This window comes from Gymnogyps californianus, chromosome 1 (genome assembly GCF_018139145.2).
Source record: "Gymnogyps californianus isolate 813 chromosome 1, ASM1813914v2, whole genome shotgun sequence".
NCBI lineage: Eukaryota > Metazoa > Chordata > Aves > Accipitriformes > Cathartidae > Gymnogyps > Gymnogyps californianus.
The window spans coordinates 203,241,877-203,260,548 of record NC_059471.1 but is presented as its reverse complement, the minus strand read 5'-3'; the positions used below and the strand labels follow the sequence as shown (position 1 = coordinate 203,260,548).

The following is an 18,672-nucleotide window of genomic DNA, read 5'->3' as shown; positions in this document are numbered from 1 at the left end:
AGAAATTCACTTTTATGTCATTACAACGAGAATTTATCATCCTTTTCAATTCAAAACCATCACAGGCCTCATAAATTTGCTGGAGTTTAAATCTGGCGCCAAAATTCCAGTGCAAGAGCAGTTATTTTCCCTTCACTGGAATAATTTGATTCCAGGAAATCTTTTCTCTATCCCTCTTCACCCTGTTCTCCCCTACTTCGTTGAATTATTCAGCTAGTTACATTTAGCTATGTCAGATAAGAGGATGGCTGGACAAAAATCCAACAACACAGATACCCCACACCACATAGCTATGTCAGTAAACATCAGTAAACATCCTAACAGAGATGCAGCTCACATCCGTTTTCTTGCTACTATAGCATATTTCATTTGGGGAAATGGTATAAATTAAATGAGCAAACCAATGTTTTTGGTTGGTGTAAGGTACATTTCTGCTTAGGAATACACATGACTAAAGCCAACCCTACAAATGCTTTCCCCCATAAATGAGGTCTTAATTTTTATCATTTCCCTATGAAGAAACCAGAATTATAGCCCTCCTAGATCAACACCTTTCTTTCTTGCAACACGTTACGGATATTTTTCCTTGTCACTAGGCAGACGGGCACAATCAATGGAGAACTTGTTTAGTGCAGCCCCTCGCTGCCTTTTCCTAGTCAACCACTAAGTATAGACCAAAACGTTCAGAAAAAAATCCTGTCTCCATGAATACTCAGAGAAAACTAAGAACCAACCGTTCTCATCCAACTGTTCTATCATTGCAATATTTTAACTTTTAAATCCCATCTTCCTTTGCATTTCTGCTTTTATTAGCAATTTCACTGATTGAGCCAAGACATTCCAATATAGTCTCTGGATCAGTTATAATACACTTAGCCTTTTAGATTCTGGACAAAAATATGCCATTGATATTACTTATCATCTAAATAACCCACTGAAAACAGCTTATTTAAATCTTCATTCCCCTGATCAAGCATGACAGACACTTTTTCTTCTACAAATGACATTACGAAAATTCCTTGTAAAGATGCTGTCTCTTTCTCAGCTCAGAGTTTAAGCTGAATTAATTGTTGTTTTTCTATTCTACCTGGCATTCTAGCATTTTTCTTTCCTCATTCTCTTCATTGCAACAAGGTTTACAAACCAAGGAGAAGCATTAATAAATTGTTTTTAAACAGTAAAAATATGTACCAGGATCACAGCACATTCAATTGTAACCTCAGGAAGAGAGATCCTGGAAGATCTGTGAAGCCATGGCATGATAGAATTATGCTTTCAAAACTGCATCACCAAAACCAAATAGCAGACTATCTTCTATTGACTATCATATATCAGATGCACATAAACCCACAAAGAAAGAAATCACGAAAAAAATCAAGACTCATCTGCCACAGTATCACAAATAGTTATGATGATGGGATGGATGTGCAGAAAGTTGAGATCTATTTTAAACCTCAGTAATTACAAAGTAGTTTTTAAACATACTCAAAGGATCAGCTTTTTTGTAGAAAATTTGAACGATAAAAATAAATTTTCTAGAAGAATATGGTCTGTTTTCTCAGAGTCTGCCTCTTTAAACTCAAAAAATCTCCCAAATAATCTATTCCAACCCATTCTAAATGGCTAGCTAGTGGACCAGAAATATTTAATAGGGAGATATTAATTCTGAATATCCACTAAAAGTGGAAAATTGAAAGGATCATTATGGGTAACTGCAAAAGATTAAGCCACCCGAGCAGCATTAAAGAACACAACAGTAGCAGAGGATGTAAGTAAAGCAGAACTTGGAATCTTGCACCTGGAAATCACAAGTTCAAATATAAACTGGATTGAAGGACGATGAGAGATAAATTGTTTGTCTCAGTTTCAGTCCTAGTGGAAAGTGGGCATTTATTAAAATCTTCGTAATGTGTATCACTGACTGACAATCTTATTTGAAGCCTCAGGAAGGAGGCCTGTGATTGAAAAGGTCTGAGAGAAGAGAAATTCATCTTTTAAAATGATTCCTATAGAGTAGAGACAGAGCACAATGGCAGGATAATGCACTGAGCCATGCAAGTTTTGTGGGCAATACTAAAAATAATTTAAGAACAACTGCAGCAGAGCTGACTTTCCATTATATATATTTTGATGCTAATCTTATGTGCTGATCAGCATTACAAAGATCACTGCTCTAAAAATATCTGAACATGACAGATAGATAGATGCTCCTCAGCCTGTATCTCCATCCATCACATTCACTAAAAATAGAATATTAAATTACAGAAGGGGCTGGTTGCACTGGCATCCAAAAAGGTGTCATCTGAGTTGGCTCAAAGAAATATTTGGCTACCTGAAGAAAGTGTTGAACTCCTGAAAAGAGTTAATATCCAAGAGTTTTCTTGCACCCATCCAGCAGTATTTGGAGTTGCCAACTAGCCACAATGCCACACACAACTGTGCTCTTTTCAAGGACTAAAACTCTGGTAGAAACACCAAATGCTATTTGAAAATAAGTCAAGTACGGCTGACAAGCATTACAGATAGAAAAACATGTTTAGGAAAGCGTATCTTTTGAAGCTCTGGCAATCTAAGAAAATCTTAAGACCAAAAGCAATGTTACCATAGAAGAAATCAGCATCTCCTAACTTTTGCCTTAGAGATTTATTTACATCAGAAGTAAGAAAGTATAATTCCAGATGCAAGAAAAAAATTACCCCAATCTGTCAGCATTTTAAGCTTCCTCTTGAACAGATTTTGCATGTCGCTCTCGTTCAGTCTCCTTCACATATTGGCTACACCCATAGCAGTAAATTAAACAGTGCCAGGAAAGGTTCCTGGATCTGGCATGTGATCGTCTGTACCGCTAAACTGTTAGGATGGTCATTAGCAAGTTTTTGGCCTGGGCCAACAACTACTCTCCCAAATAATCTCCAGCCATGGCTCAGGAGAGGCAATACTGCAGAGACTATCCCCGAAAGGGTGCTGGCAGGCAGCCACATGCTTTGGGGAAGGGGAGCCCTTACCAGTCATGAGGCAGGCTGTCCTGCGCCGGCTGGCCGCAGTGCCCAGGAATGTTCCCAGGTACCTTTCGCTGACTAGTATAGATGTTACTGTTATGTCCCATGTTGGAGACTGAGAGAGTTCACAGCTAGGATGGCAAATTAAGTCCTGAGTGTCAGTCATAAACCTTTACTGACCTTGTACTCTCAACGGAGAGAGGCAGACGTTAACATAAACATCAGGGTGACAGTGTGGAGCAATTTAATGCACAGCCTTTCTGCAGCAAAACCAGACATGTTTTGCTGATCCTTGAAGTGAGGCCAACACTAATCAGAACAAGCCTCAATGATACAAATTTGCCTTCAAACAGATGAGACCAAGCTCATTTACTTACTTACATCTACTGTTCTGAGGACAGTTATATGTTTTTCTTTCCACACCCATACTCTGTTTCAAAAGCAAATCCAGACCATTTGGGGATAAGCAGTGAGTGATCGGGATATATCAGCATTTGACTCTGAAGGAGGGGTTGAAACAACAATGAATTGTTACATTTTTCTACTTACGCTCTTTTCTGGTATTTACTTTCTTAAACAATAATGCACTAAAAACATCTGTCATCAAGTACATGTACTCATCATTATGACAGATAATAATACTTTACAATAACACAGTCCCAGTTACACTATTTAGTACCAGTTAATTGAAAAGCAGATCTCAGTAAACACTCAGAACAAATAAAGTTTAGAAACAATGTACATTAGTTTTAATCATAGAATTTTTATGTCAGAGTCACTTTACATTTAAACATTAATCCAATTAAATATTCAGAATTGTTTTACAACATCTGAAATCCAGTTTCACTATTGCATTGAAAAACAGAATCAGGCTAAATTAAAGCTTCCCAGTTGCTTCCCAAGAACCTTTTTGTACTTGGCTGAGTACCCGCATATTACTGCTCGTATGACTGCTCTAGTACTGTGCGACTGGTGCACCTTCTAAAACCATGTACAACATTACATAACTCAGACATTTACTTAAGTAAATGTAAATAAATCTCAATATACTACCGAGATCCAGGATAGTGAAAAAGAGGCTGCCTACTCTCTATCACATCATATCACATCAGCTGATGCTGACTTTTCCCTCAAAACAATGCAGAATCTAAAAACCTCATTCACCAAAGAAAATCCATACAAATTTCTTTGTGTTCCAAGTGTACAGTGGTCCATTGCTTTTGGGATCAGAATAGCAAGTTCTCTCTCATTTTGCCTTTTGGCATGTCCAGTACCAAAAGTCTTCAATATGTGACTCTTTATCCTGCCCTTTGAGGATACGGAACACCTATTTGAACCTTGGTGCGGGGACTCTAATATTTGAGGCACTTATGTCTTCTCTTTAATCTTTAATCTCAAAATTCACTTCTATTACTGGGTCTTCAGCATTTTAACTTCGAAATATATAAAATACACTAAGTGTCATCTTATGGTTTCTTAAGAAGGTCGGGGAAGAATTCTTCAAAACGCTAGGAAGGACTGTGCTCTCTGTATGGTGCTTCAAAATTGCCAAGTGGCTTATACTAGGCAAACCTGATAATCAGAAAATCCCACAACCATTGCCCAGGGTAAAACCCTGATGAGACGCCAAGCCTCTACCATGAGCTGTGGGCAAAGGATAAATTAGTAGCTCTCCCAGAGCACTGCCCACAGCCTGTATTTCAGGCCTCCACCTCATTCATCAACTTTTGTAAGATGTATGACACAAGTCCAACCACATTTAGTTAAGGGAATAAAAAAAACCAATTCAAATTCTCTATTTCCTTCCTCCCTCATTACACCCACTCTCCTTATCCATCTCCTGAGTGCTTCCTCTTTATGATTGCTTACAAGTCTGTCAGTGGGAAAGATCTCCATTATATCATCTGCCTGCAGCCTCTTGTCTGTTGGAAAGATCCCTTTTTATAGACGAACTTTTCTGAAACATATTACTCCATAAAATACAATATTCCATATTTAGGAACCTCTCCAATTATAGGCAATCACAGCTCCCACTGATTTTAGCCTTATCTACCCTAACCTTAGGATAAATCTGCCTAGCGTAATACGGCCATGCAGACGCTTGCTTTGCCTGTACTTCAAGCAGACATGAACTTGCTCTGCTTGTGCTCCAGGCTGAATGAGAGTGTTGCACTCAGCAAGGTGCCAAGGCTGAGCTGGTCACCCTGGCTTGGAGTGGAGCTAAAATGTGCCCCGCCATCTGGGAGCACAGGAGAGTGAGTTTGTGTTTGCCTAAATCATGTAAGCATACCATTACATTTCCACATACAAAAATGTTTTTTAAGATAGTTTGATCCACCAGAAGTTGCCAGCATAATCACCCCCACCTGCTCTGAAAAGCAAGTGGGCAACCTGATTTTTACAATCCTGCCTCTGCAAATTACTCTTTGCCTGCTTATTGGCCAAAAGATACCAGGCCACTTTGTCTCTGACAGTGATGCCTTACAGTGGGCCGAGGCAGCAAGACACAGCCTCCACAAGACAAGACAGGAAGAACTGCTGTGGGACTCTGATTGCAATTAATAAAGATAGTCTGACAGGATGACTGTAACTCTAGCGAGGAAACTAGTAGAGGTCTCCAGGTTCAAAAAGTAGGAGAATCACATCTTTTCTAAACAACTGCATTTTCATGTTCACAGCACAACACATTTCATCTATGTGCACTTGGTGGGTGGGTTAGTGTATTTCAATCCACCCACATGCCAAGCTGAACAGAAATAGCACAAAAGTAAGAGAACATACAGTACTTACATTTCTACTCACAATATATGAGGTAACTGAAATCATCACTCTAAAAGCAGAAAGAATGCAACAAAAAACCCAACAATAAATATTGTTTGAAATAGTCCTGTGCTGGGAAGGGAATAGACTAAATGACCAAATAGGGCTCTTCCATCTTCAATCTCTAGGACAATGGATCTTGCAATTTATTTTTCTGCTTGTCAGCAAAAGTACACAGCTTGTAAACTTTCAGAGCTTTTAACCCTCAATGTTTCATGACTTCTCTCCGCAAGACATCCAGTTCTAAGTATCAGTAAGGGAAATAGCTCTATCAACAGGCAAATCAAAACATAGTGATTGCAAAGTTGCAACAAAGAGATTTTTAATTATGAGAAAAATCACAACATTTCAAGTACATTTAAAATTCAGCTCAGTAAATGACAAGATTACAGGTAATCAACTGGGGAAACACAGTTTTGTCTCACTTCCAATCAACAGGTGACTATAATTTTCATTTTTGTATACATAAATGAGAAATCTGATTTAAAGTAGCATATGAGCAAAATCAAACATGAATTTAAAAGACTTCTGCAATCAACCAGGCATCTTTTCCAAAAATGGACAGCCAAAATCTGCTCACTTCTTATTATGGAAGATTACTGCAGAGCACTGGTCTTCAAAGTGGGGTACGTGCACCACAGGGGTTATGCAAGACAATCCATTGGGGTGCAGGAAGAAAATATCAGAACTTCTATAGTACATGTATATAATTTATAAATAAATAAATATACATAAATGGGGGTGCATGCTCAAAATGTTTTTACTGATAGGGATGTATGACCAAAAAAGTTGAGAGACCACTGCCCTAGAGGATCCTGCCATGCAATTACTGCTGCCATGTCAAAGGCATCTAATGAAGATGTTGGTGAGATATAAGCTCTCTTTTACATCTCTTCTCAACTATCAGTTATACAAATGGGTAAAAATTTCTCTAGGAGGCAGATTTGTGAGCTCCTATCTTTTGTTAAGCAGCATGGATTCTCAAAAAAACACAAAATTAATCAACTTTTTCTTTGTTTTCAGGAAATGCAACTTACTGGTTTCTCATGAATCTCTTCCCTCCACTGTACTTACTGTCAGCATTTGATGAAAGAGCTAATTTTCCTTAAGTGGCCAGTTAAACAAGAGCACAACATGTTACATGTGTCAATCAAGACAGGTAACTTAAGGTATTTGCAAATGGGAATGGATGATCCCTCTGGAAAACTCGTAAATCAAGGAGAAAAGTTAGTGTTCTTTTTTATCTGGGCTACCTCACTTGTATGAAAAAGTGGCTAGTGAACAAAATCTGGCTGAGTAAGCAGCCATTATGTTAAAAAGTAAGCAATGGATTACAATGTGCAAATGCAGAAGAGGAAAATTTTGCTCTTATCCAAAATACGATGATCAGAATTGTTAATCTCTCTTCCAATCTGGAATGAGAAGGATGTAGAAATGGTGACTAAACGGAAATCTCGCAGTGTCTGTAATCATTATGAAGATGTTTGGGCTGCCTGATTTAGGGAAAATGCGAATAAGAAGAGACAATAATAACGGCACAGAGAAAATATACCAAGCACCCTTCCTCAGCATCACCTAACGAAACACAGGATGGGTGGTGAAGTTGAAAGGTAATACTGTTAAATTAATAGAAAATTTTTTTTAAATTTCATGCAATGTATAATTATTCCTTCAAACTTTGTATAGTAAGAATATCTACAATTACATTGAGTGAAATTAGGACAATAATTCTGAACGCTTCATGCCATACACCAACCACATCAAGCATCAGCAAGGGGTTAGCTAAAGATTCACCCAAGAGCAGAATATATCTACCTACTGCTCACAAAGGGTTATTTATACCTTCTCTGAAATAATTTGAACTGGTTAATACAAGAAAAGGTCTCAGGCACAGCAACAGCTAATTCTTGGTGTGGGGAAAGCTGAAAACCAAAAGCCAGCGGTGTACAAAGTCACAAGTAACACTCATTTTGGATTCACAGGAAGAGGCCATTTTTTCTTACTTGTTTTTGCTTTAGTACTGTATGTACAGACTGCTAGATGCTGCTTTTACTCAAAGGTAAAATCTTTGAGTCTTGAATAACATTTTTCTTGTTATTTGTCCTATCTAAAACTAACTGGAGAAACAGCGATGAGATCTTAGTGAATCGCAATTCCTTTTTCTGTGAAATTGAATAAACAAAAACCCTGACATCAGAACGTCTCAACATTTTTAGGACTGCACATTTCAGTTCTTCACCATTCAAATCTACCTGCAATATTACAACAACATTAAAAAAAAAAATTCTAATGACCCTTAAAAGCCCCCCCCCCAATCTTCCTTCACTGAGAATTCTGAGATTCTTTTGTTTACTTTTAATTTGGAAGAGAACTCAATTGTGAATTCCTCCAGGAAATTACATTTCCATCTTTAGCACTGCTCTACTATAGCTATCAGAAATGAAGCATCTGAGTGGAAATGTTACATGGTCACCTTTCTCAGCTTTAGAAAGCTATCGCTGGAGGCTGGATTGCAAGACTGAATGAAGATTGCATTCTTGGCTACATCACTAAAACATAATGAAACAGTGCTGTCTGACATAGCTCCTGTTCTACACATGGTACACATTTCAGGCTCAATCTGTCTGGCCAAAAATAGGTATAAAAAAAAGTTAAGATGTTCTAGATTATATCCACAGGGCTAGCAAGCATGGCACAGGACAAGTGGGAGAGCCATGTCCTTCTGGAGAGAGAGTTGGAGGCTAGGCATGATATTTTAGCACTTTAAAGATGGCACTATACACCTATGCCTTGGCAACTGCGTTGAGCCCTTCCAGTTTTTAATTTTGTAACATGTATATCAGTAAGGAAAGAAAAAAAAAAGTAAAAAAATGTAGCTGTGTGATACATAGTTGATATTGTTTTACAATTTGCAGGTATATTCTTGAAGGACATTCGTGTTCATTCTGCCAGTTTGACTAATCCTGTCACTTAGTTTTTCAAAGTTTCAGGTTTTATTTTCAGTTGTCAAATTCAAGAAGTTCAAGGGCTCAGACTCTCTCTTTACTCCTACATTCTTTTAGTTTAAGGTCAGCTAATACAAAGCCACAAATCATATACTTGTCAGCTTATTTCTACATATTCTTTTTTTCAGGGTTTCTTAAGAATTTGCCAGCTGGCTGATCACAAAATGATGTACGCTTTCAAACAAGCCACTGGCCAGATTCAAACTCTAACTGAGATGATGAGCACAAGAGACCCTGGTGCTTTCACAGTTACAGCTGATAAGTCTTTTTTTCCCAGTTGAATGCCACTATTTGACACTACACTCCATGATAGAGACACAAATGTAATATATTTTACTCATTATGACTCTCACACCTACTAAAAATCCTGATTTCTTTCATGAGCAAATTTCACCCTGAAATTATGAAGCCATGATTCTGTGTCTTTAAAGGAAGACCCAACTTAAGCACTATGCTCTAAATATATAGCAAAATAATGCAAACATATTTTTATTTTAAAATTTTAAATATTCTTTATGTCCTTCATGACTGCTTCACCTACGTTCCTCTTCCATACAGTAGTCTGCAAACTTCCAATACAATTAATCCAACAGACGTGGTAAACAAGGTATGTGTTACTGAATTTCAGGTTTTTTAAAGCTATTCAGAGACAGCAGGTGTCCGAAAGGTAAATAGAATCCATACTAACTTAATTGCTGCAATGTTTTGTAGCCAATTGTTACAAAAAATTGTTAGCAAGTATCTCTCTTTAAATGAACCATATAGTAAATAAATGTCACCGGAGTCTGAGTTTGCATTCAGAATTAATGTTAAGTGAAAACCTTGTTTACAAATACAATTAGGTAGTCATTTCTCGTGGGTCTGCGTATTGCGAAAATTAATTTTCATCTCTTCATAAGAAAAGCATTAAAATTTCAGCAACAGACTTCACGATAAAATTGTTGATCTTAAAAATTATTTTTTTGTATGACAATGACATTCACTGTACTAGCCATTGGCTTTCTGGGGATCCTTACCGAAAGGATAAGGCTTTGGGGATCTTTCCTCTATTCAGTTTAACACTAGGTAATAGTGCATGGCAAATGACTGGAAGCATTTGACAAATGCAAACAAATCAAGGGCCAATTAAATATATGGCAAATAATAAATATATGGAAAAAAAGCCCAAATTTTGTTGCAAATAGTGAAAAAACATATTTGAATAGTCCAGATTTTAATACCATAAAGACAATGTATCGTATAACTGATGGAATATCAAGTGTTGGTAAATATTAAACTGAATTGAATTGTCTTAATTTTACTTAATGACAACTACAATTTCGATTTTTTTAAATTAATATGGCAAATTCATTTTGGAGTTACACAGACAAACTTTACTGCTATCAATAGACTGTGTTTATCTGAAGGCACAATTTAACTGAAAATGTTTCCAAATACAATGGAAAGCCAATTCGAAGGTTTTGTCTATCTAGAGTGCTTTACTGTTATGTTGTAAATCTACAAAAACCAGAGCATTGTACATAGAAAAACATAAGGTTTTAGAAATTTAAAATTACTTACAAGCTGCTCAGACTTTACACCGTAGAGCTGAATGGTCTTTGCCACATTTTTTGCCACAGCTAAACTCAGGTCTGGATCAACAGCAGCCACATTTAGCTCACTGGAAAAAAAAAGTTACAAATCTTAATTCACAACTAAGCACTGCTGTATTTAATTGATAAAGAATTAACCATGAATACAGTTATGTGGCATGTCAATTTAGAGAGAGTAACACATACAACTAAGTCTTTCTAAGCACCATAATTCAGTTTACAATTTAACAAGTCATTTGGGAATTTTATGTTCAGTGCTCCTATTCTAGTAAAAATGAGCAAAGTTTAGGAATGACACTTCAGTATGAAATCACTATTAGTAAGCCATTCAAAAATATTGACTGCAATTAACTACATTCAAGCTTTGGCAGCAGCCTTCAAACATTACAGGTGAATACACAGTCATTCAACTCTGGAATTACTTGAGCTGTGCAGAAATACCCAGGGGACGCCTTAGCTTGACACAACTAATAAGCTGTGTTTTAGGCAATCCTTTATAGTAACAGAGGCCCCCAAGGAATGACAGGGAACAAACAGAGGAAGGAAAAGACTTCTAAATCACTTCCAGTATTTCTTGTTCATGGAACCCCCCAGATCTCCATCAGTTGGGGCTGCATTCATAAATGCTCTACTGAAAACAGACAAGCACAAGGACCATCATGTTGCTAGTGATGAGATTAACCTCTCCCAAGAACTGGAGAGACACTAGGCACGCTGACATAGGAATAACCTTCTCCAAGAACTCTGCAGGGCCCCAAACATCATTAGCTAAAGGTTACTCTGGAAAATTCAGCTGAGATTTCGTAATTTTCATGTCGTTTTCCCTTCTCCTCTGCAAGGAGCAAAACAACATCAATAACCACACCAATAGGCATGCTCTGAGCATCTGCAACTCCCAGTCACAAGTTCAGTGTCAGTATTTAATATTACACACACACACTCACATACACATACTGTGAATACTGTCCATCATTTTCAGACTGTATTAAACAGAGTAGTCCTTACCAAAACCTTATGAGGGAAAATACACCATTGATAATTTAAGCATCAAATTCTACCTGGAATAGTCGTCTTTATCTATTATCTTGCTGTTTCACTCTAACAGAATATTTACATCAGGTGTTATCACTTGTAGCCAAGCAACTCTCATCTTCCCTTTAACACAGTCAGAATAATTAAGATAACAGACATTTACAATATGTGTGAAGTTTCTCTTCCTGATGTTTTACAAGCTTGAAGAGTAAAACTTAAATTAAAATTTCAGTTATTCCAGAAAAACAAAATATGGAAAATAAACAATAAATAATAAAATTTATAATAAATTATAAATAATAATAAAGAGGTGATTATCCCACTATATTTAGCGTTGGTGTGGCCTCACCTTGAATACTGTGTGCAGTTCTGGGCCCCACAATTTAAGAAGGATGTCAGGTTACTCGAATGTGTCCAGAGGAGGGCAACAAAGCTGGTGAAAGGGCTGGAAGGAATGTCCTATGAGGAGCAGCTAAGGACTTTGGGCTTGTCTAGTTTGGAGAGAAGGAGGCTGAGGGGCGACCTCATTGCTCTCTACAGCTTCCTGAGGAGGGGAAGTGGAGAGGGAGGTGCTGATCTCTTCTCCCTGGTATCCAGTGATAGGACGCGTGGGAATGGTTCAAAGCTGCACCAGGGGAGGTTTAGACTGGACATTAGGAAGCATTTCTTTACCGAGAGGGTGGTCAAACACTGGAAGAGACTTCCTAGAGAGGTGGTCGATGCCCCAAGCCTGTCAGTGTTTAAGAGGCATTTGGACAGTGCCCTTAATAACATGCTTTAACTTTTGGTCCGCCCTGAAGTGGTCAGGCAGTTGGACTAGACAATCGTTGTAGGTCCCTTCCAAATGAAATATTCTATTCTATGCTATTATTCTATGCTATTCTATTCTAAATCCTGACTTAATTTTTACACTAACCAGTTTTATAACTAAAGAGTAATCAACCTTTTACTGCTAAGGAAGTATCATTTCTAAAATTGTAACTTATGAGAAAAAACATGTTGAAGATTACATTTTGCGATGTATTATATGTGCATACCTGGCTATAGTTTTAATGATGCTGTCAAGCTCGTCAGAAGAAGGAGGATTCCGACCTCCAGGAGGGAAGACAAGATTGATGGGGTCAAAGAGTCGAGATAAGGATTTTGATAAATAAGCAGCTTCATATTGTTGCAGTGAATCTTTCAAGGCCTTTTCTGGACTGTGGGTATAAGACAAAATTACTACATTTTAAATTAAAATACACAACAGCATTGAATCTTTCCAGACCATACAAACTTGGCAGTATTGAACCTGGTTTTTCTTTCTGCTCTTTAAACATATGCACTTGAAAAGATTTTAATAGTGTGTAACACCTTGCTTTTCACTTGAACCATGTAACTAGTCAGGGAGCCATTCTGTGTAGTTCAATACAGTTCTTAGCACTTTCTGTAAGACCTGCGTGGAATCCCTAATTCAAGGTGTTCTTGAGACAAACAGCGCTAAAAACATCTGCAAAATATCAGCAAGATATCCAGAACTGCAATGAAAGACCTTTTTACATTTATGTATGTCATTAGCAGATAGCTTGTACTCAATGATATATTAAAAAAATATGTGTCTCTTGGTATACGTATGCATATAGAAAGCTTCAAACAGAAAGACTCTTCTTAAGTTTACCTTTAATAAGCTTCAGTCTTTAGTATTTCTATTTGCGAAAATGAGTAAGCCGTAGCGCTCTCAAACATTTTACCTCATTGTCAGAAGTTTGGTGAACTTTCCACTTTGCTTTCATTGAAGTCCATGATAAGTCTCCCACTGACTGCTCAGGAACATATTTAACCCAATACAAATCTCATATAAAATATTCATTTTATCTTACATAAGTCTAGAAGCCGTAACAGACTTGATGAGCCTGTTTCAGTTTGATCTTTCTGATATCTACCACTCAGATCACGTTTATTCTACGATGTATAAACATAAAAACTGAATCATAACAAACTAAGCATTTGTCACACTCCAGTGATTGCGGTATCATTAAAAGAAAGCTACTGCTGCAAACACAACACATACAAAACTGAATTTTCATCGTTCTGCTTTTTTTTTACTCAAAGAGACAAAAAGATAAAACTAGGTCCAAAGTCAAGGACTTTGAAAGACAAGAGAATCCAACATTGTTAATTATATAACCTAATGAAAATCCTACAGCCCTAAAATAGTATTAAAGCAATAACTGCAAGAGGAAAAAAAAGCCTTTAAAATTTTCCCACTCTGACAATTTGAATAACACTAAGTTCTTAAAAATATTCTGTTTTCTTGCAGAGTGCAAAGCCTTACATTTTATTGCCTTAGAGTTCATAATACATACTCATAATCTTGGTTTTTTTGCATGAATATGTCCTGTGTATCTTCTTCCATTTGTTGTAGTTCAGCAAAGAGATCAGTAGTTCCACTTGTGTTAAAATTCCTCTGAATATTTTGACTATATTGTTGCAGGCGTTTCCACAAGTCATTATAAAGCCTCAGTAATTTAGGGTATTCTCCTTCAAAAGCTTGTTTCAAAAACATAGAGGCTGCAAAATAAAGCAGTGAGCAATACGCATTGCTAAGTTCAAACTAATTTTTTGATTCACATAAACAACCTGTATCCTTGCATTTATATCAATGAATGATATACAATATCATCCTATCTTTAATATTAATAATGTAATATTTATAATTAATTTCAAAGTGACATGAGCTAGCACATTAAGTGCATTTGACAAAGGAACATATCTAAAGCACCAGCATAAAATCCACAATTGGAAGACTGGACACGGAAAACTTATTTTGTACAATAAAGATACTAATCATGGTTGTGAAACATTTGGTATCAAACTTAATTATTACTATTATCACTCATTTAAGGCCAAAGTGTGATTAGAACTCTTTAAATCTAGAGGTTTTCTAACAACAGCTTGACGGGGGAAAAGTGTGGGGCTGTGCAATTTTGAAGATACCCATTTAAAACAGACAAAGATAACTTCTATGAGCCAAAGTCTTAAGAAATCTGATGAGGGAAGCATATGCTTTTACACACACTTCTTAAAACAATGTACCTAAAATGCAATTCCTAAACTTGTCAAATAAAGAATGACAAAGCCAGCAGAAAAATCACCATTATTTTCAGCCTTGAAAGGCTTGCCACAAGTAACAGGAAATGAAACAAATGTACAACTGTTTTAGCAACTGATGTTAATCTTCATCTAACATCACTCATACTTTATGGATTTTCCATTACATTAGGAGATTAACACTGCTCCATTCATTCGTAGGTTTTTCAGGTTCCAGACATCTGCCCCATTTCACCCAGCCTATCCTTTCAACTCAAATATATTCTAATTTTGAATACTGGACGATTCACATTTATTATCAAACACAGAGTTATTTTAGGTCACGAAGCTATGTTTATAAAGACTGTCCCAACCTCACAAAAGCAGATCATGATCTATTATCACACTCTGTAAACTGCCACGAATTCCTATTGTTACACTATTTTTCTGATATTGTCTAGTCTTCCTCTGATCTATATGATCCAGAGGTCTGTGACTGATGTGAGTGGATTCAATCACTTAGAATTTTTATGTTAAAAATGAACATTCTCATATAGATGCGTCACTTAAATGAAAAAGTCTACTTGCTGTGAGCATTGTTTCCCCAAAAGTCAGCTGTAGCGAAGTAAAAACATCATTCACAGTTCAAAAATCCAACCGTTCCCTCTAAACTTTTATATAAAAAACATGATTAAAAAACATAAGTAATAAAATATTTTTAAATAGCTGTCAGAAAAAGTACTGCTGACAAAATGTAAGAGCTCCCTTACTTCTGAAATGTTGATTGATCCCATTACCTGATGTCACAATTTTACAATCTTAAAATCGAGTGCTGAAAACAGGTAGCACATGTTCGGTTTGAACATATGAGATTCGGGGTATGTACATACTGCTGTTAAAGTAATGCATAAGGCAAACAGTAAAATTAATATGTTTTAACACAAGATGAATACATTTTCTTTTGGGATCATCTAGTTACTTAGCAACCACTGAACATGAATCAACCAGCTAGTTCCTCAGAGTTATATTGCTGCTACAAAGCCTGGAAGGACCAAATTTTGAAGGGCCAATGTAATAGCTGAGATCACAAAGATAAATGCCAATCTTACGCACTTTATCTGTATGTGCAAAAGATTAACTTTATACACTGTATACAAACATGAAAGATGTATTTATGAAAGCACCAAACTCACCTATGATCCATTTGCATGCTGCATTAGCATGTACTGGTAATAGTACTGTCTTATGTTTATACATGATTTTTATTTAATATTCCTTGATTGTATCTGCTATTTATGTATTATATATGTACAGAATATTGTGTACAGTCAGAACACCAGTCATTTATCTATATTTAGACAAGACACAATTTTGAAGAAACTCAACTCCTATTTATAAAGGTATCCAAAAATGGCTAAAATCACATTTTTACAACTAATCAATGTTTAACAAGAAAAGACTGGAAGAACTGCTCTTTAAAATCAAATTACTATTTTTGAATTTGGCAAACCCATTCACTTTGGAAAGTATAACGTACCATTCCAAACATTTTCACCTCCACATACAGCTGCAAAAATACGTTTTTGTTATTAGATAATGACTACTTAATGAAGCAGAAGATATTTCTTTCTGAAAATTCAACCATGGTTTAGGAGGATCACCCTGTTTGGTTACAAAACCAAGAAGTTTTAAATTCACAGACCCCGCACTGAGTGAACCACTGCTACAGTTCTAGTAGAGGAGATAATGAGCAAAGGGCTTACTGAAATGAGAGATTCAAACATTGCAAATCATTTATACTGAATACTTACAGTCTGTTGCCGACTGAAACTGAGAGGAAAGCGTCTGGGTTACTGCAGTCCAAAATTTGTACAAAATATCAGACTGGCCATCCTGATAGCAAGGGACAAAAGAAATACAAGTTTCAAAACATACTCTTTTCAAAGAATCTGAAACAATGCAAATGCTTCCAGTCAAAGCTGTTCTACCATCACTGAGAATAAAAACTAAGTAAATGAAGTCTGAGAAGTTTTCCTCAAGTTTAAAGCTAGAAAAAATATTGGAGAAAACAAAAATAAAAGCTTCAGTCTTCTCTCAAATGGCATATTTTCCTTCAAGTGTGAGAGAAATGCTACCAGCTCTCTAGGGGCATGAGTGTAGACTGAAGCAGTACACCTCAGGAGCCGTGTTAGAAAATCTCTTTGCATTGCAGTGACCTTCTCATTCCATGGAGGTTCTCATGCTGCTACATCACAGCAATTGTTGTTACTGCCATTACAACATGCTTGCAAACACCAACCAGGGACCAAAACCAGTGCACGCTGCTCTGCTTCACACAGAACAGTTTCCTGTTTCTAAAAACATAAACCACATGAAATACAGTGAACCTCACAGTTGACTCTTCATCACCTTGTGTCAACAGGGCTTGCTGTCAGAAGTGGAAACAAGGTAGCATATTCTTGCAAAAAGGACATACAAGAAATGGCAGGCTGTTTCCTTACTCCCCCCAACATCTTGCACTTACGCTCAAGCACTAAAGCATGATTTTATTTTCTCTCTTTTGCTTTCTTCCTGTCTGTGTGTTTGAGGTAGAAAAAATTACAAGAGCTGATGATGGGTATCTTGTCCTGCCCACTAGTTAGATACTTGGAAGGCTGTCCAGTGTTTTCATGGGAAGGAGAAGCTCAGTCTGGACAGAACAGTTTTCTTCATTGCGTGGTATACGTCATGTATTGACCCTACTGCATAAATTAACCAGTTTGACCAAATCACTATAGTAATGATAATCAGCAAAAAGTGCTCAGAATGAAAAAGTGAAACAGCCAGCAGTGATGACAAATGTCAGCAATTCTAAGGATCTTATGCTGGCACTTGGTTGTTTCTATCCTGACTCGCTCTGAAACATCCAAGGTTTTAAATCAAAGCACAAGATTCACAGCTAAAGATGGTTTTAAGCAAAGGGCTCAACACTGAAATCGCTGCGAAAGAGGGATGCATTTTCCCAGCTTTCCTTTTGGCACTGCCAGTGACTTCACTAAGAGAAAAATGAAAAAAAAAACCCAACCAAACAACCCTAGTTCTTGTTAATAACACAAGCCCTTTTAAAAGGTCAGTTCAACTTCTGCACTGCTCAGCACCACAAAAAGGAGATTAGCTACCAAATATAAAAGTCCAGCTACTCCAAACTGAATTACTACTTAAGATGACAAACGAAGAAACTCTATTGACTTGCATTGGCAATAACATGCAAAGCAATGAAGGTGTTTAGAATATCATCCATTAACAGGGTACCACTGCATCTCACTTGAAAATCTGGTCATTGAAAGACTGCAAGTTCAAGCTCAAGTTTCTGTTCCAAAACTATCATCTGAAAGAATTGATATAAAACCTGAAAATCAGTCAAAGGTACACTGAGACATCTAAAAATTAAAAAAAAAAAAAAAAAAAAAAAAAAAAGGATTATCAGATAGAATGCTTTCACAAATTCTGAGATTACATCAGGAATTCATCCAACCCTACCCCTTATCGCTAAAGATATTCAAAGAAAGATAAAATTTATGGGTCGTGTTAAGAACTGAGAGAGAACATCTTTTATGCTGTCGGACTCATATGAGAGTTAACATAGAATACTAAAATAAACTGGGATGATGGAATCTCATTTTTGACTGCTTGAGGACACTGATGGATTTAGAAACTGAAGTAACTTATTTTATAGTGATGTTTGCGTTTTCTGTGAAATTATACCTGATTTTCATAAATGGGCAAAGTAAAATTTAGACAATGATTCAGAAGGTGCACTGCATAAAATATCTTTGATTATTTTGTAAATTTATTTCTATATCACAAAGGTGAAATTACTCAGTTCTTCATTTCACTGTTTCACATTTAAAACATGAAAACTACTATAAAACAAATGGCCTTTCACATCAACTACAGAGTAAATAAATTAGCTTTCATATCCTCTATCCCAACCTGGAACAATGTTTGCCTATTCAGCGTGGTAACTCAATTCAATTTCTAAATAATCTAATGGAGGTGGAAAAATACTTACAGAGCACGTTCAAACAACTTTTTTTCATTACTGTAATCACCATCTACACCTCTTCATAGTCTCACCAGAAAATGCAATGATTAAAGGGTCTTGAAAACAAATTT

The 18,672-nt window shown here is 36.6% G+C and overlaps 1 protein-coding gene across 1 annotated transcript in view; it reads right to left on the bottom strand.

Annotated features, from left to right (window-relative positions):
• The window catches only part of COG5 (component of oligomeric golgi complex 5), a 191,155-nt gene that overhangs the window by 33,226 nt on the left and 139,257 nt on the right, over positions 1-18,672 (bottom strand). The window contains exons 11-14 of the mRNA XM_050915276.1: positions 16,329-16,410; positions 13,794-13,998; positions 12,486-12,647; positions 10,385-10,484 (exon numbers count right to left, since the gene is read on the bottom strand). Coding sequence (XP_050771233.1) covers positions 10,385-10,484; positions 12,486-12,647; positions 13,794-13,998; positions 16,329-16,410 — 549 coding nt within the window. The remainder of the gene's footprint in view (positions 1-10,384; positions 10,485-12,485; positions 12,648-13,793; positions 13,999-16,328; positions 16,411-18,672) is intronic.